This window comes from Anopheles darlingi, chromosome 3, assembly GCF_943734745.1.
Source record: "Anopheles darlingi chromosome 3, idAnoDarlMG_H_01, whole genome shotgun sequence".
Classification (NCBI taxonomy): Eukaryota; Metazoa; Arthropoda; class Insecta; order Diptera; family Culicidae; genus Anopheles; species Anopheles darlingi.
The window spans coordinates 54,574,542-54,599,541 of NC_064875.1; the positions used below are offsets into that span (position 1 = coordinate 54,574,542).

The 25,000-nt window shown below is 49.1% G+C and overlaps 2 protein-coding genes across 2 annotated transcripts in view; one reads left to right on the top strand and one right to left on the bottom strand.

Moving 5' to 3' along the window:
• LOC125955605 (serine/threonine-protein kinase fray2) overlaps window positions 1-19,915 on the bottom strand; it is a 25,856-nt gene extending 5,941 nt beyond the window's left edge. Inside the window, exons 1-11 of the mRNA XM_049686744.1 lie at window positions 19,399-19,915; window positions 18,727-19,143; window positions 1,986-2,029; window positions 1,768-1,894; window positions 1,533-1,664; window positions 1,311-1,444; window positions 1,047-1,238; window positions 879-969; window positions 550-798; window positions 369-476; window positions 1-275 (exon numbers count right to left, since the gene is read on the bottom strand). The exon at window positions 1-275 is cut by the window's left edge and continues 339 nt beyond it. Of these exons, the coding sequence (XP_049542701.1) occupies window positions 1-275; window positions 369-476; window positions 550-798; window positions 879-969; window positions 1,047-1,238; window positions 1,311-1,444; window positions 1,533-1,664; window positions 1,768-1,894; window positions 1,986-2,029; window positions 18,727-18,807 (1,433 nt within the window). The 5' untranslated portion in view covers window positions 18,808-19,143; window positions 19,399-19,915. The remainder of the gene's footprint in view (window positions 276-368; window positions 477-549; window positions 799-878; window positions 970-1,046; window positions 1,239-1,310; window positions 1,445-1,532; window positions 1,665-1,767; window positions 1,895-1,985; window positions 2,030-18,726; window positions 19,144-19,398) is intronic.
• Window positions 19,916-20,434: 519 nt separating this feature from the next.
• LOC125954964 (rab GTPase-activating protein 1-like) overlaps window positions 20,435-25,000 on the top strand; it is a 7,122-nt gene continuing 2,556 nt past the window's right edge. Inside the window, exons 1-5 of the mRNA XM_049685700.1 lie at window positions 20,435-21,415; window positions 21,757-22,330; window positions 22,401-22,600; window positions 22,995-24,394; window positions 24,477-25,000. The exon at window positions 24,477-25,000 is cut by the window's right edge and continues 184 nt beyond it. Coding sequence (XP_049541657.1) covers window positions 20,839-21,415; window positions 21,757-22,330; window positions 22,401-22,600; window positions 22,995-24,394; window positions 24,477-25,000 — 3,275 coding nt within the window. The 5' untranslated portion in view covers window positions 20,435-20,838. The remainder of the gene's footprint in view (window positions 21,416-21,756; window positions 22,331-22,400; window positions 22,601-22,994; window positions 24,395-24,476) is intronic.

A 25,000-nucleotide genomic window follows, 5' to 3' on the forward strand; every position in this document is an offset into this window, starting at 1 on the left:
ATTCCAGCACCAGCACCTGCGGCCATCATGCGGCTGGCGCTTGTTGCATGTGATCCACCTCCGGCGGCACCAGGGGCTGTCGCAGTGCTGGAGCCAGGTGCACCAACGCTCGCTCCTCCCATCGATCCATCACCGAGATGGTGATTGTGATGATGGTGATGAATATGATGGCCGTGGTGATGATGGAGGTGGCGAGGCATCCGGCGTGGCGATCGTGGCGTCGTTACACGCGTCTGCATATCCTCCAATACCGACGGCGCAACGTAAGTGAAACCCTAGACATAGGAGTATTAGAGCGAACCATACACACGATGATCAAAATGCAATCCATTTACGATTTCCCTATATAAGATCCGATCCTCCCGTACCTGGAAGATAAGGTTTGCACTTTCGCTCAGCGTTGTCTCGTCCGGCGAATCCACCGGAATTTCTTTTGTAAACTTGGTGTCAAACTGGGATACATCATCTTCGCTAGCCTGAGAAACAAGAGAGCATACGTTATTCATCGCTTGGACACATCTCGAGTCACACCAATCGTGAGTCTCTTACCAGCACAGGTTTAATGGGAGGATCCAATCTTCGCGCTAATACGTCCTCCCAATTAACGTTCTTGAAGAAAGGATGTTCGCGTACCGCTTGGCCATCGCTGGCGCCACTGCCTAGCCGTTGGCCGACTTGTCGCTTCATCAACCTTCGTATCAGATCACGCGAATCGGGCGTCAGGTAGCCCGGTATGTTGAGCTTATCCTTCAGGATAGCATCGACCGTCTTCTTTCGATTGTCAGCACAGAACGGGGGCTGCAAAAAAAAATCGAAAAGGAATGCATTCGTCAGTGAGAAAGAAACGGGAAGCAGCACAATCAAACATTCTCATTTACCATTCCTGTTAGCATATCGTACATGAGTGCACCCAGCGACCACCAGTCCACTGCTTTACCGTGACCACTGCGCATTAGAATTTCTGGTGCCCTGGTGAATGGCAACAGTCGAGAATAGAAAATTAAGAAATCTGTTTCTGCATCCGAAAGCTGAAGCAAAACACTCACATATACTCGATCGTACCGCAAAAGGTGTGCGTTACGATACCTTCCTTGATGTGTTCCTTACAGAGCCCGAAGTCTGTCAGCTTAACGTGTCCTTGTGCATCGAGCAGCACGTTCTCCGGCTTCAGATCGCGATAGATGATACCGAGATTGTGCAAATGCTCCAGTGCCAGAATGATTTCGCACAGATAAAAGCTGTCAGGATTACACACCGAGATCACCGATTAAGTATGATTCTGAGAATGCCGAACTCTGCCATTAACTCACCATGCGGTGTCCTCCAGGAAGATGCCTTCGCGTTCTAAATGCATAAACAGCTCACCGCCGCTCAAATATTCTAGGATTAAATACAGCTTGCCACCGGTCTGGAAGGCGTACACTAGTTCTACGATGAATGGATGCTACACGGAGGGCAGCAGAGAAACAGAGAGCAAAAGAAATATTGGCGTTAAAAACGATAGCCTGAGAACCTTAAGCTGCTCTTCCTACCCGCACGGCTTCCAGGATGCTACGTTCGGCACGCGTGTGTGCGGTGTCTTTTTGATTTCTAACTATTGACGCCTTCTTCAGCACCTTCATGGCGAAAAATGAGTTCGCATCAGCACCAGTCGTTTTGCGCACCTAAAAGAAAAACAGGAGAATGGTAGAAGTATTAGATTTACAAGATTGTTCATGCACGGTACACGATATTTTCACCGTTTGGTCCAGTATTGAATTCACTTACTTGGAAGACTTTGCCATAGCCACCTTTACCCAGCACCTTCTTTAGCTCAAAATCCTGAGGTCCCAGTTTTATCCGGCCCGGATTTATTATGTCCTCTGACAAGGGTATCGTTTCTGAATCTTCCGTTCTACATCGGGCGCGAAGCAGATAGATGTGTGTTGGTTAGGTTGTTTGCACAATTTCAATTACAAAGTTTTCTAGAGCATCCAGGTACTTACTCTAGATTTGAATTTATGTGAAGTTCCGCCTCAAAGTCAACCTCCTGATAAGCGCATATGGAAAGAGATAGAAAAAGAGAGAGAGAGACATGGTTAGAGAAATTGCAAATTAAATTGAATCTATAGATTTGACGTTTAATTGCAATAAAGGGGAATTGTTAAGGAAAGGGATTCACAAAAGGAAAATAGGTTGATAGGTTCAACAGCTATCTATATATATAAAAATCTCGTGTCACATTTTTTTGTGTCCAAACTCCTCCGAAACGGCTGAACCGATTCGAACCAAACTTTGTGTGTATCTTCTGTAGGTATCAGAATCGGATGTAAACTATATTTCATTCCCATTACTTAAGTTATTCAAAAAATAGAAAAATTATTTTCCGTAACTTTTTGTTAACCTTTGATTTGATATTTTTCTTAGATTTTTCATACAAAAAAACTAATACTCTCAAATTTTCATAGCCCTAGCTCAAACAGTTATTTTTTAATGATTTTTTGAAAATCCACTAATTCACCGAACAGTAGTTGCAATACTGAGCGCCAGGGAGCGTTGACAGCGCGAATTAATTTAATTGATGAGAATTTTATCCTAGAAGGCTTAGCTAAAACCGGTTTAAACATACTGGGGCAATATGCACAATTCGAATTTTCGAAATTTCATCAAAGATAAAAAAATTATGTATAAAAATTCAAAATGTGCACACAAATTACTAACAGTTCAGGATGTACTCGATTGCACTTTTAGTAGGAGGTATAAAAATTCGTTCTTTCCCCAAACAACTATGATGATAATTGAAGTGCAATATGAAAAATCCAGATATTTTCAATCGTCGAGTCAGATACCGATATCCGGCCGTATCGATGAAAACACGAAACATCCACATCCTTCTTGAATTCTATAGTTTATTTGCAAGCATTAACTACATCATTAGCTAAAAAATTTGGCATTCATATTGAATCTATACTGAAAGGCAGTATATAACAACTATTAACATTATCATAAGTGCTGTTGCGCGGGGTCTAAACTCCAGGCGGTAACGTTAGGAGCTCAACTCAGTTATTGGAAAAATGAGTCATTACGTGTGTTCCCTAAAAGGACACCGGTAGACCCGGGGTGTAAAAGGGCAGGAGACTTGCGAATAAAGGGAAATCTGATTAGAAAACTCCTTTTTCGTAGTATCCCAAAAGCGAAGAGACCCCCTTTCGAGGGCCTAGCATCCACGACAAAAAACTTGAGCTTGATAGTCCCTCAAAAGCGAGGAGGAATTAAAGGCGACGGGATTACATACGAAACAAACCGTCTCCGTTAGTCAGTAGATCAACTGCCAATGATAGTTTAGTAATTAACCTTGCTGATCAATCCATGAAATTCAATCCCATTATTAACCTAGCTGATTAATCGCTCAAAACCATGGTTGGCGATCATGTGACCAAGGTTGAATCATCGGCAAATATTAACAACAATCCTAACACACAAAGTAGAAACTCAAAGAAATAGAACATTTCAGTAAAACCTAATTTTCTACGCGTAGCGACGCACGCGGGCCATGCTAGTCATACATAAATTGGTCCCATGTTTTTTTTTACCTTCCCAGCCCTGTAAGTCCCTGTTTTGGAGGGGAACAGTAGGGAACGATGCACCACTTCTGCAACAAATGCAACATCAGCATGTCAGAACAGTAACATGCAACAAGACCAAACAAACAATCGTATCGTCCCTACACAGTTGCCGTCTTGAGGAGTCTTTGATCTTTGCCTGAAAGAGACAGACCACCACCACCACCAGCAACAACAGCACCAGCGCGTGATGATGGACATGAAACATGCCCGGTATTCCCCTCTTGGATTTCCCGCATGCATTTCAATACTACACAGGACACAGCTGTGCGCGAACTGAATGAGAGATCGAATCCCCCTGGCGGAAGCCTCGGGGTCTTTGACATCACCCCGTCATCGTCGTCGTCGTCGTAGCAGCGAGGGGTTCGAAGGTTACACCCGTAGACACCCGTGTTACGCGAAACATGCCCCCTATGCAGCCGGGCGCGCAGCGTACCAGACCGAACCAGATCGGAGCTGTGGGATGTGGTTCGAGAGATATTGTCGTCAGCTGTTCTTCCTTTTACGATGATCCAGACCCCGTTGTGGTGCGCATCCAAGACAGATTGCGCCGTGCAGACCACTCTCATCCTGGATAGTAGCCTATTTTTATCCGGCTTTCCGGGCGCGCCCGATGTCTCTACACAGTCCACAGTCCAGAGACTGCAGAGTATGCAACAAGGGGTTGCACAGCGCCGGGAAGTCAATGATCTTCTGTAGTCCTTCTGCCCTGGGCAAGGGCCCAGGGTCAATGACTTTTTTCCAGCGCTAGCATGCTGCCGGCCTAGGGAAGATGACACTGGAGACATACTTGTTTGCGTTGCTAGTTGGATGGTATGGAGGATACGAAAGATAATCTTTCATTTCAATCATAATTCGATTCCCTCGGTTATCCCTACTGTTGTTCCTTTGCTAACATTCATGCCCACTTGTCGAAGAAGTAGATTTGTCAACAGCAAGTGCCAATTCTCATGTCCAGAAACGGCCAGCCCAATCCAGGTAATGCGATGCGCGATAAACGGGTGTTAATTGATCGATTCGAATCTAAATCCATCCAACGCGTTCAGATCGGCCGGACGACTTCCGAGCGCCTTCGTGATCGGATACTTTGTCATAAGCTCTTAGGTGCAGTCCTAAACAGCGCACGAGCTGCTTATGCAAACGACGGTCTCAGCTCTCACACTTCCGTGACGATACCACACCATAATCACTCCCAGCACACCCAGCGCCGGGGCGCCACACCACTTGGTGGTGCACATTTCGGTCCCGCGTATGGCGGTTAATGCGAGATTCCGCATCCAAGCGGGAATCGCGCGGGAGTTATCAGCAAGGTCACGAGATGAATTGCCACGAGCTCCCCGGCTGCTTCCACATCGTTCTTCGCCAACCTCGGACACACGAGCATGCAAAGTGAAACATCAAACATGCGGACTGTGAAGGTGTATCTCTATGGTCAAACCTCATGCGCTCATGAGATTAACACTTCCTCTCCCTCGTTCGTTTTTATTTCACTCTCGCCACACTCCAGATCACCCATCGATCCATAGAAAATCGATCGAAATACGACGAAAACGGTCGGTATCTCTGGCCCCCCTTGCTCCCGCTACCAAATTAAGCTTCGATTCTAATTTCAAACGATGAAGGACCATTGACGATGGGAATGTTAAACAGCCCGGTGAGAGCACGCGAAAAGGGGGCGCAGAAAGTATGGCGATACTGTTGATGACACACATTAAATCATGCTTCTCGCGCTCGCGGCCGAACACAAAAAGCCTAATATTGCTGGATCGCTCGATCGCGGTATGGTGACCCTGGACTTATCTAATCACCTACCGCCTCTACCAGACCACTGTCGGCACCTTCTTGACCAATACCGTTAAAATCGGACCGTTGGTTGCTTGTCCCAGTCTGCTGTTCAATTAACGTGAAGTAGTGTGCTTGTGGCGTGACTCGACCACATCGAAACTTTGCTGTCCATTTTGGGCCCCACTAGCTAAGCCATCATGTATATATGGCAGAGGAGCAAGAGAAACCGGGAGCTATATTAGCTAACCTTTTCTGCGATGAATCGATTGATAAGCGATGTAGTGCTGAATGGCTGGCTTGGCGAGTTATAGGAAGCAGGAGTTGTTTGATAACACAGATTTCTTGCAGTTAATACTTTGATGCGTCTAGGTCCTTATCACTTCGCTAGGAGAGCTTTTTCTAAAAAATCCTGGCAAATGCACTGCCTGGAACGTGTAACAATCCCGTAACAATAAAAAATGAATTAACTTCTTCAGATTAAATTAATTTATTCACGTAGAATCACGAAAAATCATATAAGAGATGTGCTGCATCTGGATTTGCTCACCGACCTCACATATTGCCATAGCGATGACTAAGCGTATCTGGTGAGATCCGGCATGGTGCGGAATTTCTTTTCATATTGTCCCGTAAAATTAAAGTCCATTATACTTCTAGGCAACAAATTTTGCTGAAGAAATCCTACACTTTTTCCCGTTTTATCGATGAAAGGTTAGGTTGCCGGAACACGGCTACCGCTTCGAACTTCCTTGTGTTTGGACAAACTATGGTTTAATCTGGCACTTTTGGACAAACCTTCAAATGATCGTCCTGATATGATGTAAGTCTACGTGATTCATTAACAAGTGCGCGAATGTACAAAACGGAAATAGCGATGAATTTACTAAAGGATACGAATAATCTTAATGATCCATCATATTTCGGTAGAATGCAGCTCAATCGTGCGACTTCGGCTACTTTAACCATCGTTCGCTAAAGATTCATGATAAAATCCCAAAAAATCGAAGTCCTGACCGCTCTGTCGAGCATTTGCCATTATAGCCACAACCATCCCACAGCGACAGATACGCAGAAGTCCCGCCATCACGGTGGTGGTACTCATCGTCGACGACGACGACGACGACGATGACAACGGAAGCTTCTCCCCGAAAATCGAAGCACCAACCGCACGACGAACCGGCGGCGACCCCACGGCTCGCCTGACTGCGCCACATACGCACAACCATAACACACGCGCGCGCGTGTCTCGAGAAAAACCTTGTAAGGTTATTGACTTCACTTCCGAAACAACACGACCCAACCCAACCCAACCCGGCCCAAGCTTCACTACCATCATTCCCGGCCCGTTCCATCCGTCTCTCCCAGCGAAAATCATCATCCTCGCCACCGTCATCATCATCATCGTCATCGTCATCAATCCACCCGAAAAATTCTGGGACTGTGAGTCGCATTTGAAGGAATTACTACGAGCGAGAGGCGTGGAATATGAAGTATGTTATGCGCAATATGTGACAACGAATGTTCTGATACCACACCATACACAACAACAATACACGGTTCCAACCAACACACGAAAAAGGAAGGGAGGAAACCACAGCCTCTTTAGCTAAACCGCAACACAACCTCTCCCTTTCATCGTCGGTACATACTCTCGGTTGGCCCGGATGCTGGGGGGCTCGCGATCCCCAAAACATGATGTCCAAATTGCAATTCCACTTCCCCACGTTATCCTGGGGCAAGGCAAGCATAATGCGTTTTGGCGTGCCGGTGTTTGCAACCAAAAAAGACGAAAAAAGCCGCACAGACGCACAGAGACGCACGCGCACGCAAACAGCAGCAGCATTCGCCAGTGTGCTGGCGTCTAAGCGGCAAATCGTGAACCGACGACGACACCAGGGGTGGTAGCGCTGCTAGTGACCTTGGTTCTAAGCTTGATAAGAGAACGTGAGAGATAGAGACAGAGAGAGAGAGAGAGAGAGAGAGAGAGAGAGAGAGAGAGAGAGAGAGAGAGAGACACGCATACATACACGCTAAGGAAAAAAAGGGGAGCCAGCGCGCTTGGGGCACTTGGGGCTACTGTCCTCAACCCACCATGATGGCGCCAATACGCGCTGCTGCCGTTTTGGGTTGCTCGGTTTCCTATGTGATAAGAAATTCGTTTTCATCGCTTTTTTGCGCTTTTTGTTACAGCTCCAACAGAGGATGATGTGTATTTCTGATGATGGGTGATGAACGAGGTGTTTTTTGTTTTCTCTCCACTGTGATGGCCACGAAATATTCAAGGACACACATCCGTACAAGATGGTTGCGGTAACGTTACCCCGCCAGCCACGCGCTCTTGCTACAGTTTAACGAACTCTTGCTAAGGACCTTCTTCTCCTTCGCCTTCGATTATACGGATTTGAGACTTAAACTAGAATGTGAGGTTTAGGTGTGTGTGTGTGTGTGCGAGGCGCGAACTATTTCAATCAGTACAATCATTGACTGTCACCGGTGAGCCGGAGGATGGAACCCCACCGCGTCATGGCACCGCGTGTGTCTTGTTGTGTGTCTTCGATCCGTCTAGCCAAAATGATCAGACTTCAACGAGCGACAAACTGAGAGGGAGAAAGAGAGAAAAAACCGGCAATATTTTCGGCGGAATCCACACACCAAACCCGCCCGACGATGACGATGATGATGGCCACCTTGAACCGCGTTATCGTTCAATGAACGCGCCGCCGTCGCTACCGCCATCATTTCAAGAAACCCCAAAATGAAATGAATTCAATCTGCCAACCGAGCACACGATGTAGCGGAGGTCGGTGGCGATGTCTGCTTGGCCATCAGTATGTAACACCTTCTCTTAACCTTCCCCCTCTGCAACCCGGTAGTACGCTTCAGTGAGCAGCGCGCCGCTCGAGTCATCGCCTCGATCTAAGGAAGTCGAACACTGGAGTCGTAGCAGAATTGCGAGAGTTGGACCTCGTGTTCAGGATCTGTGAACCCTCAATGACCGGTGTCCGATCCGGTGCGATGTTCTACCGGCGAATTATGAACTCGAAAGAACTTGAAATGTCATGACGTGGCATGACAAATGCGCCAATAATAAGACAAGATATACGATCGGGTGCACCTCACCGTCAACCTGTTATCTATCTACCAAAAACAAGGTTTGTGCAAAGACAACCGAAGGCTTATCAGCGAAAGACAGAAAGCGAGGGTGCAACAGCAGCACCTTTCAGTGACATGATTTCAAGGTTTTTCTGCGCCGTTTTGCACTTCACCTTGCCGGTAGGGGCGACATGCGTTCAAGTAGTTCGACGACGCCGCCACCTTCTCCTGCCGCACACAATGTTGACACAGAGTTGGAGTGTAAGTGGATAAGAAACACGTGCCCCCACGGCCCCCGATCGATGCCACGCGTGTCGAAGACGGCGATAGCGGCGAAGTTGTTGGGTCTAGGAGGTGGTGGTGCGTTGGAGTCGCTCAGATTGTGCTCTCGTCGGTACTTCGCCGGCCGCCATCTACTGCGCTTGAAAGGAGGCGAACCGAGGTGTTGATAATGAGATGCGTCCAGGGAATAGTTAAAACTATCGGGCCAGCGATCGGTCGTTTGGCGAGACAGCTCCAGCTCGTGCCAAAGCGCACCTTGGAGCAAAGCAGGGAGCGCTCCAGAGACATTTATGGTCAGCGCTGAATGGTGTGGTTGGTGATGTTGATCGTTATTTTGCGTTGAAGAATAGCCTATTAAACGTTTATGATGGGCATTCGTTCAGCCAGTGGTCTAGTAATGAGTTTAGAGTAAGTGACCGAGTAGGAGAAGCATGTCGTCCACCGCACAGGAGGGTCATTAGTTACAAACGGTAAGCGATGCTTGGGAGGCTATCGAGCAAACACACTGACATTGTATTCTAGAATCTAGAATCTGACTAGGGTTCAGGCTTCGCCAAAGTCTTCATCGGTAAACAGTAAATGAAGTATTTAAAACAAAATTAATTTCTAGAAGCTACACACTTATTTGTAGTGTTTTAGAGTAGACGATACGTAACACGGATGTACATCTGACATCTATGCTATTAAACTACTTTCTAAGCAGCGCTTACGAGGATCACTGTAATGTTCAGTTCCTTTTAAAATTAAATAAAAAATGTTTCATATTCCATGTGAGGGAAATATTAAACTACGAAAAAGTTCTAATTTGTACATATATGCTTATGTAACGCAAAACATGCAACGACACAAGCCGCAGGGAGTTTAAACACTTCGAAAGAACTGATATTGGAGATGATACAACCCAAGAGAGCCGATATTGTTCTTTCAAATTATCATCTCTGTCTCTCGATTTGAGGCACATGGCGGCCAAGGTCTGAGCAGCGCGCTTCAGTTAACACGAGTATACCCAAAAAATGGACTATGACTCATACTCCCGGTAGGTCTTATAAGACGCAAATTTTCGCATAAAAATCCCTGACTCATAGCACAAATATTGTTGCCTCCAAAACAATGCGCAAAAACAATTTATTTCATTTGCTAGATGAGGTATAATCCACTGTTTTTCATATTACTTTTATCGTGTTTCATTCTTTATTTAATTGTTTGCAAATGAATCGCTGAAGTATTGCACAAGCTAACCGCTAACAGAGAGCTTTCGGGAGCGGTAGCATTCGTCAGCATTTATTATTCTATAAACATTCCAAAATTTCATCAGTTTTTATACAACAACGTACAACAACGTTGCTCGATACATGTCGTGTACACCAAAACAAAACAAAAACACAACCGATTGTTTATAAAGTGCAATGCCGGGTGTTGTGTTGGTATGTGTTGCCCTGCATCCGACCAGTTCATGTTTCATGTAGGGAGGAGAGAACATTCCAGGAGGGTGGCGGTCAAGGACTGGTGGCAGGAAAAACCCACCAGTCCAGTCAACCACCAAAAGACCGGCTATGTGTCGATGGATTGACGATACACATTCGAACAACAAACGTGTCCAGAGGAACTCGACCAGAATCGGCCAGGTAAGAGTCAGTGTGTGTGTGTGTGTGTGAGAGAGAGAGAGGGAGAGTGAAAAGGGGAGAATTGATGACGTAAGCGCTGCCCCAAACCCCGTACCACCACCTCTCCACTTTCATTTGACACGTTTTTAGGCCACCATCATCATCATCATCATTGGCCGATGGTGGTGCGCACGCAACCACCACAATGACCTCATTCTCAGCGCAACGATGGTGGTGACGACACAACAAAAATCGGGGGCCCGGTGCCCGGTGAGCTCGACTGAAGGTGAGGGCCAGAAGGCGAGAGTGTGCGCTCGTGAATGGCAGCAGCATGAAGCCACCCACGGAGCGCAAGCTTGATGATTTATGCTTTCGCTTCGGTTACCACTCTGCCGACTGACTGTTGCTGTTATTGGCTGTTGTTGCCGCTAGTGGACATCCAAGAGACGCCAGACGGAACCCACGGGATCACAAACGGAATCAACAACTTCCTAAAAGGCGTATCCCCGCGTTTCAGACGATAGGATGACGATTCGCGACACGATTCGAGCTTCTGCGTCGCAATGTCGACCAATAATGGTCGATCGGTTGTAAAACGTCACCAGCAGCTGAGCATTATATGCACAATTTATTCTTTTACACCGCAGTAAGTCTTCTTCGGTAATTCGGAACTGCGCATTTACTGTGGCTCCCTCGCTCTCCGGTAGGACAAAAGGTGGAACAGGATATGAAGAAGAAACTTTCTCGACGACAAGCGCACGACACAGTGATTGCATTTGAAATGAGTCAGAACGCATTACGGGCGCGAAGAGCAGGTGATTGCATTATCTAGCCGATTGCTGCAGATTGTTTTCGAGAATCTTCGGGACCCTTCTAGAGGGTACCTTAAACGGCCTAAAATACACGTTAATTAGGCGGATAATTTGAAATTTAGGGAATAAAATTGATTACTGTGGGGCTATTAGTATGTAAGAAACGAAATTTTAAGTAGTTAATACACTCAAACTTGGGTCAATTTGAATGATCTTAAATTTATTTGAGATTTGAAAGAGAAGCTTTGGTTAGTTTGTGACATTTCCAGACTACCTGCTACACAAGGATATTGGAAAAATAGCTAGAAAGTAGTTAAACACGCCTGCACAATTTTATACACATTATGGGGAGTAATACTAATCTAAGAACATCTACGCCTGTCTATACAACCACGCAAGCTTGATCAACTCTATTCAACTTAAATTCGATATCCACCTCTCGCAGTGAACCTTTGCGTAGATTGGAAGCCATTTGCACATTTCAACTAAATTTCAAACTAATTTCATCCATAACCTTGTGTAAGAGCAACAGCAACCCGGCATAACCGTCGACCGATGCCGTTATTATGGCCACACACAACAGGTAAAGAGCTTGACGTCGCAAACATCACAATACACTCCACCACCCCGGGACCCTGTCGTTTGCCTACGGCTACAACAAACAGCCCTCTCTCGCATGCGGAACATTGCGAATTGCGTCAATAGAATGCAATATGCTTTTCGCTACACGCTCACACACAGAGCAGCACCACAGCTTCTCCTCTCGGCCAGGCAGTAATGTTTGTTTTCTTGCTGGAACGCGGGCTAATGCGCCTCGCAACTCGTAACAGTCAACATGAGCCCGGCCTGGTACACGCGCCCACACTGCTGGGTGGCAAGCACCAGGACCATCATCTCAGCTCACGCTTGCTCGCATGATACAGATTGGAACAATATTATGATTCGTGGGGAAGCATACTTCCATTTGCAACAAGGAGATAGGGAGCGATATTGTTTCCCCTGGGAAAAGACAATTCCACAGAGACAGAGAGAATCTTTTTACAGGCTCAATCGACGAACGTCTTGTGTGCAGTTGGCACACCCCGCACACCCCGTCGAAACTAGGCTAGCCGTAGCACACGAGAAGGTGTGAGGTGTGACCCACTGATACAGATTCCGAAGCACCCGAGATGATGCCGCTGCTGCTGCTACCGTTACCATCGGGCATATATTCGCCGTCACCGTCGCCGAGGCATTCGAGAAACTCTCGGTTTCTGGCAGTAACGCCTCGTGTGTACCTCCTCTTCTGCTCGAAGTCTAACCTTGAGCTGTTAATGCTGTTGTGGTGTGGGGGCCAACTAGAAGATTCCTTGCGCCACACATTCACCACCCCATCGATGCACTCTAATGCTCTAACGCCCCAACCCCAGAGAGAAAAAACAGAGCAGCAGCAGCAGCAGCAGCAAGGGGCCCTCGCTTATTGCTTATTCAATATGCGAGAAGGAACACGAGACAAATCAGGTTTTTCGGTTTGAGGCGTTGCATTAACTCCTTCAGCTTCTCACAGCGGACGCAGTCAGTGTGCGCAGAGAGCTAACGACGGGCTATAGCAGGCGCTGAGATAACGAAATGAATAGCTTATCATTGAGCAGTCCCCGCTAGCCTTTACATAACACACAGGAACTGGCGCTCTACTACATTCCAAGACACCACCACCACCACCGTCGGAGTGTCTCGTCACCATCACCTATCGGATGTGAGCTCCGCTCCGGTGCTGACCGGCAGAGGCATCAGTATCGGACCGGATCGACGATGGCGGGTGACGGCAAAGATCCATTTTTCTTTACTTCCACCAAACCACTCCCTCCTACCTTTCTTCTCCCATCACGGTGGTATGTCTGGGCCCGCCAGCGTTCACCTGAACCAGCAGCAGGCCAGCCGCCAGCCAGCTGATGTATGAACGTTCTTCATGTTCCTCGTTCCACATACCGTTGTCCCAGTTGCTGCTGTGCGCACACCACAACCTCGTCTAACAACCATTCGTCATTGACCTACTTTCGGGGTGGCCCTCCCCTACCAAACTACAGCCGAACCAACCACCCGGTTGTTCCGCTGTTGGTGCGGCGCGCGCGGTCGCCGTGTATCTGCATCGTTGTTGGTGTATTTGTGTGGGGGATATGAGCCAACGGGGAGCCAACGGCCAAAGCAACCGGCAAGCACGACCGGGCTGGCTGGCTGGCTGGCTGGTCGATTGTAGTAACACTCTCCTCCCCCAAGTGTAGGGGGGGTTTGTATTGCGTTGTTAAGGCAGATCATCTATCTCTACCGGTCGACCGGTGGACAGACCACCGACTACTACGACCTTTCGTTTTCGGGATGTTGATTCAAACGACAAACGCTAAGCTAAAGGGAGCGAAAATGTTTCTTCACCAAACCACCGGCGGCCCGTGCCTTGGAATGGGCATTTTAGCTCAAGTGGGGTGACTGCATTGAACCGGAGTTCTCTCTCTCTCTCTCTCTCTCTCTCTTTTCGCTCTCTAGAAGGTTCTTTTGCGTAGGAATCGATTACTTACGATTCGGCCGGTCGATGGGTGGCATTGCCAAGTCAAACACTTCGAGAAGGTTAAGTCCAAAGCAAATCCTCAAAACTCGAATTCAATTCCCGTACAACTGAAGAACCACATGCAAACAAGAGGTTGTGGTTGAAATTGACGGCACACAGACTAGAGAATGTGATGTTTATAGTTTAGGTCATTAATTTGAAACAGATAGCATTCTGTTCGTGTGACATTTCCTTTCAAATACAATCAAAAGATGAGTTCATCAGACATTCGATGGTCTAGGCAAGACCGTTCAAGACTTTCGTTAATACCGACCAAAACAGGCTTTTCTTCAGATAGTAAGTTTCATCAGATATCCCCATGGAGTATTCTTTTTAAATTCTATTTATTTTATTGTTGGCAATTTTGGTTAAAACAATTGGCGTTACATGGTTATTTGGTTCCAATAAGCATGAAAAAAATGATATTAGGTGGAAAATCATGTGCAAGAAGAAGGGATCAAAAGTTTAAAAAGAAAACGAAGTGTGATACTAGACACCGTTAACGAAAGCGTTAGTTGTGGACAAAGTTGATTTAAAATTGAAGAACGAACTCACACTTTTCTTTTCAAAACGCTGTATCTGTTTGTCATTTTTACTTCGAGATAAATAACAATTTTTAAACATACGGCTCGCTCGTCATTATATATGTTAAAAAAAATAACAATTTTGGAAATTCCATTAAAAAAATTAGAAAAACGTTAAAAGAAATGAAACGTGTAAAAACTATTGACTTCGTTTGATGATCTATTTTTTAAAAACTGTGTTACTGTTATTGTTACTCCCTAAAGACCTTGTACTTATTGAACCGTTAATTGAATCCCATCAGCACATTTTCCATTTCCTAATGCCTCTAAAGATGATTTCGAATTCAGTCAGCATTACCGAATCATCTGAATCAAACCCATCGACGGTTGTGTGTTACAGCACACAACAATGGACCGAGAACGAGCGCAACGGCGTAACTAGAGCAACGGTATCGATCGTGAGGCACTAACCAAAAGCGGCAATGTAACACGATGGGCTTCTGGTTACAAAATGGAGCAACACAACACGATTTCCGCCGCTTCCAGCGCTTATCAAGCAGCTCTCCCTCCGCCAAAGGAACTTCATATTCAAGGGAAAACTCCAAGATGATGTGCCACAGGCCAGAGGATAACATTAGCATAGGACCCTGCAGTCTGCTTGCCACTGGCAGTGTACACAGTCAGTAATAGTCACCCACGCGAATCCTGATGTCGCAGGGAACCTGGGGGTGGGGAGGAAAAATTGGAAATTCCTCAAATACCTTCAACGCCCCAGGGAACATACACACCAAGGAGCGAACCACCGAAGGAAGCAAGCGCGAACTGGGCCTCTTCTCTTGTTCGATGGCGCGTTGTCGTGGTCGTTCGTTTCTATGAAGGAAAATCTTTCTAAAAATAGTTTCCGCATGCCGCATCGGCCACAACCGACTCGACAGCCCTGCTCCGCTCCTTCTCACCCCCTCCCGGAAAGACGGGGAGCGCTGCGTAAGGGACTCTGCTAGACGCCAAAACGGAAGTGTACGAGAGTGTACGACCAGCTTCGAGGACACACACCGACAGTGACAAGAGAGCCGGCCGGCGGGTGGTGACTGCTCCACTCTGCTCAGTCTCTGCTGGTGGTGAGTTGGCTCTGGGTGTTGCGCCGGAACTATATTTAGGCGAGACCGACGCCACCACCGACGAGGCGATGTCTGAAACGCGAAAAGTAGCGTACAGAGAGAGAGAGGGAGTGAAAGAGAGAGCGCGTGTGCCCGCGTAGTCCGAAAATAATCATTAATTGTTGTTGTAGTAGCCAGCGGCTGCGACGGAGGCGTCGGCGGCGGCAGTGGAGGCGGCGCGCCTTGTGCCATTGTGTCTAGTAGTGGAACTGGCAATATTGCTTTCTCCTGATGGAAGAAGCTGATTTGCTGCAGCTTCCTGAACCATGCTTTGGCTACACACTCCGTTTCGGACGTGCGTTCGTGTCGATATTGCATTGGCCGGGATCCGGGATTGTAATTCAATGAAAATGCTGCCCCCGCACCACCCCGGCGGGGCCTTTTCTGTGGCAATGATCCACGGGGGTATTTTTAGGACCGTACAATCAACATGCTGCTGCTGCAAACTGCTGCCAGCTTGTTGGCGCCACACGATTCATCGGATCGGCAGCAAACAGTGCCGGTGGAGGCGCTTGGTCATCCTGATCTGCTCGACGCTTCTTCGACCGCGCGCTGGTCAGGGTTGCCGAACACGTCAAAGCACACTACGGGCGGGCACTGGTATAGTTTTGACCGGTTCAACATTGGGATCCATCACAGGAGGCTGTTCTGCGAGTGAGAACCGTAGCCTACTTCCTCCTATCATCACGGATGCTGCACTGTTACCCTTTTACTCTGGAAAAGAAAGGAAATGAAAGGAAAGCGATGGCTGCGCAAAGAAAAGGGAATGTTGGCCCTCTCTCGCAGTCAGAGCCCGCACTGCAATGGTGTAACCTATGTACAGCTCGACACAACACTACCACCAGCACACGGCGGCGCACACCTGGTATGCGGGACGGATGGCGAAAATGGGTTGCGATCGCGATTCCATCGTGGAATGGGGTCATTCATTCATCGCGAAACGGGTACGAGACGAGGCGCGACACGACATTGTTGCCGGAGGGCTCGGAAGCTCTTGGGCGGGTTGGAATTTTTGTAGATCGTGTGGAGCGAGCACTCCCTTTGGTACCGAATGATCGAAGCTGGCATATCAGTCACACCTCGGTGGCCGGTGTTGTTGTTGTTGCTGCTGCTGGCTGCTGGATGGTGGTGGTGGTGATAGAGATTTACTGTTACCCGAGCAGTGAGCCAAAGAAACCGTAAGCCTTTGCTGTGTGAGGACAGGGTGGCGGCCACCCTTGCTTTCACTCTTTCACTCGTTATCGCTCGCTATACGCACAGCGGTACTTTGATCTGAAGCCTCATAGCTGTGCTACATACTGGCCTGGAAACGGGGATCCAATCGAACAACTGGGGTATCTTCTGGAGCGATTCCGCTAGAAATCGGATTGGCATAAACATAAGGCAAACCCGGCATCCGGTAGCGGAAATGATGCATGATTCACACCCAGCCGACCCAGACGGTACTGTCGGATTATCGGCGAGGAGGATGTGTTGTTTTTCAGTTAATCATCACTGGATGCTTCATCACCGGAAAAACTCTTTATTTCTCATCCACCATCATGACATCATGATTCAACAGCGAGCGATATCGCAGCATGCTGTGCGCATCAGCGAACGCAGTGTATGCAACGAACCACAGCCAAGTGTGAGCTTTGGTTTGAGCAGCAGCAGCAGCAGCAGCAACACACACAAGGCAACCGCATGAATGAAAACCGCCTGCTGCATACGACGACGATGCAATGCATTGCGCTGACGCGATTCGATCGATATATCGCGGCGCGCTACTACGATTACTCCTCGCTTCCGCGTAGTAGTGGCGTTTATGAAGTGAACGTGGCACACCCGGACCTCACGCCGCCTGATGAGAATGAAAAGGTGTCGTGTGTCTGGCAGTGCGGCCACGGACCAACATAAACAAATCCAAATCTGCCGCGAGCCGGTAGACTGATGCACGGATCCCTCCCCACAATGAAATACGCCGATTCTCGATCGAATACGAATGTGGTGGAAGGTTCTATAACACGTGTGCGCGTCCACCGTAAGAACATGCGAGAAGGTGATGCTCGCGCGAAGGTGTTCGTGTTGTTCAGTCGCGTGTTTGTGTTCTTCGCCAGGCGGTAGCAGAGCGTATCGGCCGAGCGTATGATGCGGTGGCAAGAAACTCGCGAACTGTAGGACGAGGAAGAACAGAGCAGAATAAAAAAAAAAACCAAAACACATGCTCGAGAGAAGGAGCCGATCAAAATAAAGCAAGCGCCTACTGCTGCTGCTCCAGGGAAGCCAGCCAGACACCACAGCAGCACGCACCAAACGGCGGCAGCAGTAACAACCGCAACATCCATAACTTGCTGGCGCAAGTGAGAGGTGCGTCAGGTGTCAAAGAACTTTGCCTCTTCCTCGGATCCGTGCACCCGCCATCGTCGTCGCCGCCGCCGCCGCTAGCGTGTGTTCTGTGTCGCGAGGTTCTTTGCCTCCCTCTTCTTGTACTCCATTCGCATGGTTCTTTGGTGCTTTAGCCGCTCGCTTTGCGTCACATGCACGGTTGAGTTACGACGGTGGCCGAAGTCGTCGGACTTCGGTGGGTTGTTGCCTCGACCGGACTTCTCCGTTTTCTCCCGTTCCCTGTTCTGTCCAGATGCGTTCGCACTGGCAAAATTGTACTTAACCCGGCGGGGTTCGGTGGCGGGTTTTTTGGGGAGGGTTCGATGGCCACCCGATTTTGAGACAAGAAAGTATGACAGAGAGGGTAGAGTGAGTATGCGAGATAGCGAAACACACGGCGCGTCTGGTTTTTGGGGGATTTTTGGCGATTTTTTGTTGTCGTTTTTGGAGGGGCCCTTGTTACTTCGCAGCAGCAGGCTTTGGCTGCTGCTGCTACTGCTGCTTTTGGGTGATTACCACAAACCGTAGTTGCCCAGGTCGTGAGGGGCAGAATTGAACTTTTGCGGTAGAAACAGCGGGTAAGGCCCGAGGGGGTTTGGTAGAACGAGGAAAGTTCATGAACTTCATCCTTCTCCTCCTTTTCCTCTGTCTGTACCGTCGCCTGCGTTGCTCCTTGGAGCAGCATGTTTGTGTGTTGTCCAGCAGACACAAGCGGCGCGTACACGTCTCTCGCACCGTGGAGGGGGGGCGTTGACGGTTAAGTGACCGATGTAAAGGCCGTTGGCCTCCCTGCTGCTCGCTGAACCGAAACCGCACGGGAAGGATACCACCAAACGACTATGGTCGCACCCGGCAAGGAAGGTTGAAAGTTGTCGTCGTGGACGCGAGATGTAAATATGAGATCGCATAAAGGCCTACTTACGTTGTCAATTTCGATGATGTCGTCATCCGAATCATGCACGTTATCCTCGTCGTGGAGCTCCAAATCGAAGACCCCCGCCATCCTGACGGCCGTCTGTTATGGTAGTCGCGCGCACGGTGCCACTAGTTAGAACCACCAATCTTTGCCCGATTGTTGATAAAGCGTGTAGCTGCTGCACACAAAACACACACCCGTCGCGGTGCCAACCTCAGGACCGTGCACCTTTCCACTCGCGCCTTATCTGGATTACACTTGATTTACACTCACACTCACTTTGCACTGTTAAAGCTGCAGATTTTGAAAAAAAAGGCTGAAAAATACGTCGAATACTCAGGTTTCACTCGGTTTTGGCACTTTCACGACTCGGCAGCAGGGGTTTGCAGTCCATACGCGTCGCTCGCAACCAGATCCGGGATCCTGGAGGGAAGAAACAAAACACCAGCAGTTAGTACGCAGTTAGTTTCCACGTTGATTTCAGCGTCACCGAACTGGCCAATCTTCCAGAATCAGACGGAGTTTGTCGTCATTCGTCGAAGGAACTCTTGGCGCGGCTTGGTGGCATGCGCTCAGGCTCAACTGCGAATCAAACCTTTTACTAAAAAGCATCATGTGGTGTGAAGAGTGGCCACCGGAAACGGCGCGGATACCCAGAAGAAAATGTTGTTTACTCACCGAATCCCGCACGCACGGAGGTCTCGACTCGAGGCGAGACCAGCACAAAATGTAACAGGAAAACCGCGCGAGCCGTCGCTGCTGTCACCGCGACCGTGTTTACATTCGCCGATTGGTGTGCGCGGTGGCCGAAAAAGGTCCAAAAACAATAGGGGTCGTGTTTGCGGGCGTTTCGGAATCGATTAGCGAGCACATTCGATAGGAATCTGACGACGCACTTTTGCTGGCTTGGCAGGAATTTCCGCGACAAGCGTTCGAATTACTGCCTGCCACTTTTTGCGACTGTGCGCGCGCCCGTACGTCCGTGTGTGTTGGTTTATTTTCGAGCGTGGTGTGTGCGTGTGTATGCGTGAGTGCGTGCGTAAGTTTACGAGGGAGGATTAAATTGGGTAAAGAGAAGAAGATAATTGCAGGTCAAAAATGGGAGATGGGGGTACAAAAACACACCACGAGAATCGATTTCAACCACCTTTTTCTCGCTAAACCCTTCGAAACGCGCGGATAATTCGGAAAACTGGAATACCTGGAGGGGGAGACTAGACCAAAAACACAATCCGCCGCTGTTTTGATTATGGCCGACTCTCGGAATTTGTCCACGCACTTTTGGACGGCTGGGGTATCGGGAATCGGGGTGTGTTTCTGTTAAAGGTTATCAACGATGCTTAATTACGGTTCTACGGCGCACTAATCGTTTCTCCTTTCACTTTGCCATTCTTTTCGATGTTTTTGCAACGTTGTGAAACGCTTGTTTTTCTACGTTTGTTTGTGAATTCCGCAAACCTGCAAAATGCACACGTGAATTTCACCTTCCTGAAGTGAATTTCGCCGAATTCCCGTGGGTTCGTGCTGTTCCCAAAGGGTGTACACGCATTTCCAAATTTTCGCTTTTATCTCCTGCTGTACTCTATAATAATGTGGTAAAATAATGGATTGAGCAGAAATCTCCACTCACGGAGGGATCAACAAAATGTTTAATAACACTAAAATCACTAGAAAAGTTCGAAAATTCATGCCAGAGCGCTGAAGCAGGCCTCATAAACGAGTGTTTCGCTGAAGTGTAGTTTCACCGCCAGCTCTGTAGAGGGCGCTAGTGGTTTGTGTTTTGTCTCGCTCTAACGAAGAAGAAGAAGAAGTAGTGTTTTGACAAGAAAAGGAGGGTGGGGGAGTTTTCGGAAAAGTGTTTTACGGTGCTGGATAGAGGAGTTGCGTGTTTAATCAAGTGAAAAAGAAAATCCCCTCGTCGAATCCGTGGTTCTGGTGAAAGAGTGGAAAATGTAAACAAATCGCCCACTTTCAACGAGCAGCAGCCGAACAACAGAACCTTTCTTCACTCTTCCTCGCGAGAGGAGCAAACGAAGAGATTGCGTAGCGTGGGTGTGCCCGTGTTTTGTGCGCGTTGTGTGTGCGTGTGTGCCCATTATCAGCATCATTGTCGAGAGCATGGAACAACAACAAAGTGGGCAGTCGTCTGATACGAAGACGAGCACAATCACCGCACCCTCCTCCTCCTCCGGCCAGGATACTAAAAACGCTCGCGAAACCCCGGACCGTCCAGTCACAAACAGCAGCCCCCCAGCGGCGACGACCCCCCTGGTGGGTGACGCATCATCGCCATCCAGCACGTCAGTGCTGGGATCGAAGTCGGACGATAATTTGAGCATCAAATCGTCCGATTCCGTGACGACCAGTGGCGAGTACGAGATCGTTCCGGAGGCTCCGCTGGAAACGCTGCTGGACGCGGCCACGGAAGGGGTAGGACGGTCGAGTGGGGAACCGGAGCAAGACACTGCCAGCAACATCGCCGACCTTGCGGAGTGTATCGCCGAGTGGAAGATCGGTGGTACGGTGCCGTCGTCGTCGTCCTCGAAGGTGCTGAAGGCGGCCATCTCGCCGATACTGAACATCGAGGGTGACGGAAACATGATGGATTTGGAGAAGAACATGAACGAGGTGATACACGAACTGGACGAGGAGCGCACGCTGAGCGGAGCCACCGATCCGAGCTCTTCAGACAAAGGTAGGTCAAAGCAAGCTTTGCACAAGATGCCCAAGTTGCGGGGAACGACTTTCTTTTGGTTATTGTTTGCCATTATGATTTCGAGAGATTGCCTCGATGGCAAGGGCACGGATACGTTCTGTTGCATTCGTCTTAGCGCAGTCTGTAGTTTGTCCTTGTCTGCTTTTATGCCATAAGTAGCAACTGGTTTGGCTGTGACTCATGACCGCAATTCAAACTAGTTTTATGTTGAGCATCATCATCATCATCGAAAATCCCCAAACGACTTGTTCCATTTCGCTTACTATGATGTTTCGATGAACCGTTTGTCACCAAAACCACGCCATAATCCATTCCTTTAGCAACTCCTGTACGGAGCCCCGCAAAGCCTCAAACGAAATCGTCCAGCAGTCCATCCAAGCAACCTAAGGTAGCAACAACGACGACGGGCAGCACCAAACCGCAGGTTCCAACATCGCTCCAGCTAAGTCTGCAAAACCTGCGAGCGAATGCCACGGATACTCCGACACCGAACGCGACCAGCCCCACCGGTATGCTATCGCCGGAGCAGGCCACCGGGGTCCGTGGCGTTGGACAGTCCGTGTTCTACGATTGCATCGATAGCAGCCCGATGACGGAGAAGAAGGACGACATGAAACCGGAGGGTGAGCGAAGCGATGAAACCGACGAAGAGCTGTCGGACATCGACCAGGACTGTACCATCTTCAGTGGCGTCACGTATCTCGGTGCTTCACGGATCAATGCACCGAAATCGGAACGCGAGATACTGCAGAAGGTATCGGAGATGAATACGGGTGGCGGTAGCAGCAGCAGCAGCAGCAACCGAATGCCACCGTCCGTGAATGGTGGCAACGATAGTCCGCTGGGACTGAAGGTTTCCGTGAGCATTCCGAACTGCTCCGAGGGGCTAGTTGTGTAAGTATATGCCGGACCGCAAACCATCCCACCATCCGCCTCATTCGTGTGCTTTTACCTGATTGTACAGGCTGTACGACTGTGAGTCGCATTCGGTGGTGGCCACATACGAGGTCCAGCGGATACTATTCTTCGCCCGTGGCCCAATTGGCAGCGTTGATCAGGCGTGCTTTGCCTTCACCTGGTCCCATGGGGAATCACAGGATACGGCCGTCCACCAGTGCCACGTGTTTCGCTGTAACATCCCGGAAGCGGTCACGCAAGTCAGCAGTAAGTGTGCCATCCATCCATCCAACCATCCATCACCCACTATCGTCTTCCTTTAGAGCAGCAGGACGGGCCCCCAGTGAGGATAGGAGCGATAGGTTTTCATTAATTTCTCTTCTTTTCTGTTTGCTTGTTAACCGCTTGTGTTTGATCGCTTTATGTCGCGGACGAATGGTTGGGGCTGTTTCGTACAAAGAATTCTTATTTTGCGTTTTCTTGCTTCCATCCAGCTGTTATAACATTATCTACTTCATTTGGCATTGGAATTGAAGTGGCACTTCAAGCATCTGTTCAGCTAGCTCACTTTATCACTCCACTAGCGTTGTGTTCTCTTATCGCTATATCGAACTAATCCCAGACCGATCTGTCTGTTGCTCTATCTCGCCTTTTCTTTTAGCTTGCTTTGCTAAAGCTTTCCAGCGGGCACTGCCACCGAGCGTTCCGGTCAGCATGTCCACCTCGTTGGCCGACAGTGGGCTGAATGTGATGCTAGCGTCGGTCACATCGGACACCGCCGGCAATCCGATCCAATCGGCCATGTACGAGTTTGCCGTTTCACTCGAGATCAAGGAGAAGGAACGGAACGGGTACGTGACCGTGCCGCGCGACGTAAAATCGAGTTTCCGATTGCGCTGCAAGACGGACAAGGAGGTTTGCATCACCGTGCGGCAGGTACCGTCAGAACAGTATCCTCCGTTACTCGTCGAACGGTGCTTCGGGGTGCTGCTGAGCCCGGGCAAGATCGTACGTCAGGCCGACATGCAGCTGCTCGATATGGTGAGCATGGGATACGTGAAACCCGCCGAAGGAGCTGGAAACGCCGCTTCTGCGACGCCGATGGCGTCTACCACGGGAACAACAACGGGCAGCACCAATAGCAACAGCAGCAGCGCCATCGTGGCCACCAATTTCTCCCAGTTCCCTTACCAAATCAAGGCCGAATGGAAGGCAAATGCGTTCGAGCCGCTTAACATGGAAACGCCGAAGAAGGCACTAACCGTGGCCGTCGATCTAGTCATCAAGGGCATCCAGGAGCCGGTGCGGTTCGTGATTGAAACGTCCGTCTCGATCCTGGCCGGGAACGAACTGCGTATCGTGCAGAATCTGTTCAACAACAAGCGACCGCTGCTGCTGCATTTCTATCTAACGCTGCGCGAGAACGGTGAAGGCACTTGGGAGGTGGATTCGATCGATCATTCGGATGAAATCGTGGACCCACCGGGTGTCGGTTCTGGTGGGGCGGCTTCATCGCTTTCGCTGAACTTTAACTTCCGGAACTGGGGCTTCAAGAACTCGGCGAGCGTGCAATCGATGCAGGAGGAGCTACTGGACGATTCTAGCCCGACGGACTACAGTTCGGATGGGGACGAACCGCTGCTCAGTGGTACCGGGGAGGTTTCAAAGAACTGTTCCATCGCCCAGCTGGACGAGTGGCAGGGTATCCTTCACGAGTGGTACCAGGATGTACCGGAGAAGCGACCGAAAGCGTTGACCGCTCTGGTGCGATCCGGTATTCCGGAGGCGCTGCGCGGTTCCGTGTGGCAGCGGCTGGCGTGCGTCGAGAATCGAAAGGAAATGTTCGATTCCTATCGGGTGCTCATCACGAAGGAGACTAGCTGCGAAACGGTGATTCAGCGGGACATCAATCGCACCTTTCCGGCGCACAAGTTCTTCAAGGAAAATGGGGGCACCGGACAGGAGAACCTGTATAAGGTATCGAAGGCGTATGCGGTGTACGATACCGAGGTTGGCTACTGTCAGGGCTTAAGTTACATTGCCGCCAGTTTGCTGCTGCACGTAAGTTGTGTTGGATAGGAATGGGTGCAATGCAATGATACTTAGAGCTGTGGCTACTCTCTGTTTTCTCACTCCTCCCCAGATGCCAGAAGAGGAAGCGTTCTGTGTGTTGGTAGCCCTGATGTATAATTACGGGCTGCGCGATATGTTCAAGATGGGCTTCGAGTCGCTGTACTTGCGACTGTATCAGCTGAATCGGCTAATGAAGGATCAGCTACCCGATCTGTACGAACACTTTGCACAAATGGGCGTCGAATCGCACATGTTTGCCAGCCAGTGGTTCCTGTCGCTGTTCACCGCCCGCTTTCCGTTGTACTTTGTGTTTTACATCCTAGATGTGTTTCTGCTCGATGGTATACCGGTGCTGTTTCAGGTGGCGCTAACGCTGCTATCGACCTGCCGCAAAGATCTGCTCGAGCTGGACTTTGAAGGGATCTTGAAGTATTTCCGTGTTACGCTACCGAAGAAGTGCCGTAGCGAGACGCAGGCAAAGCGGTTGATGAAGCTATCGTTTGAGTGCAAGGTGAAGAAGCTGCGCAAGTACGAACTGGAATACATGGCCAAGAAGGAGGAAAAGAATCGCAAAGAGCAGGAGCTGAAGCAGTA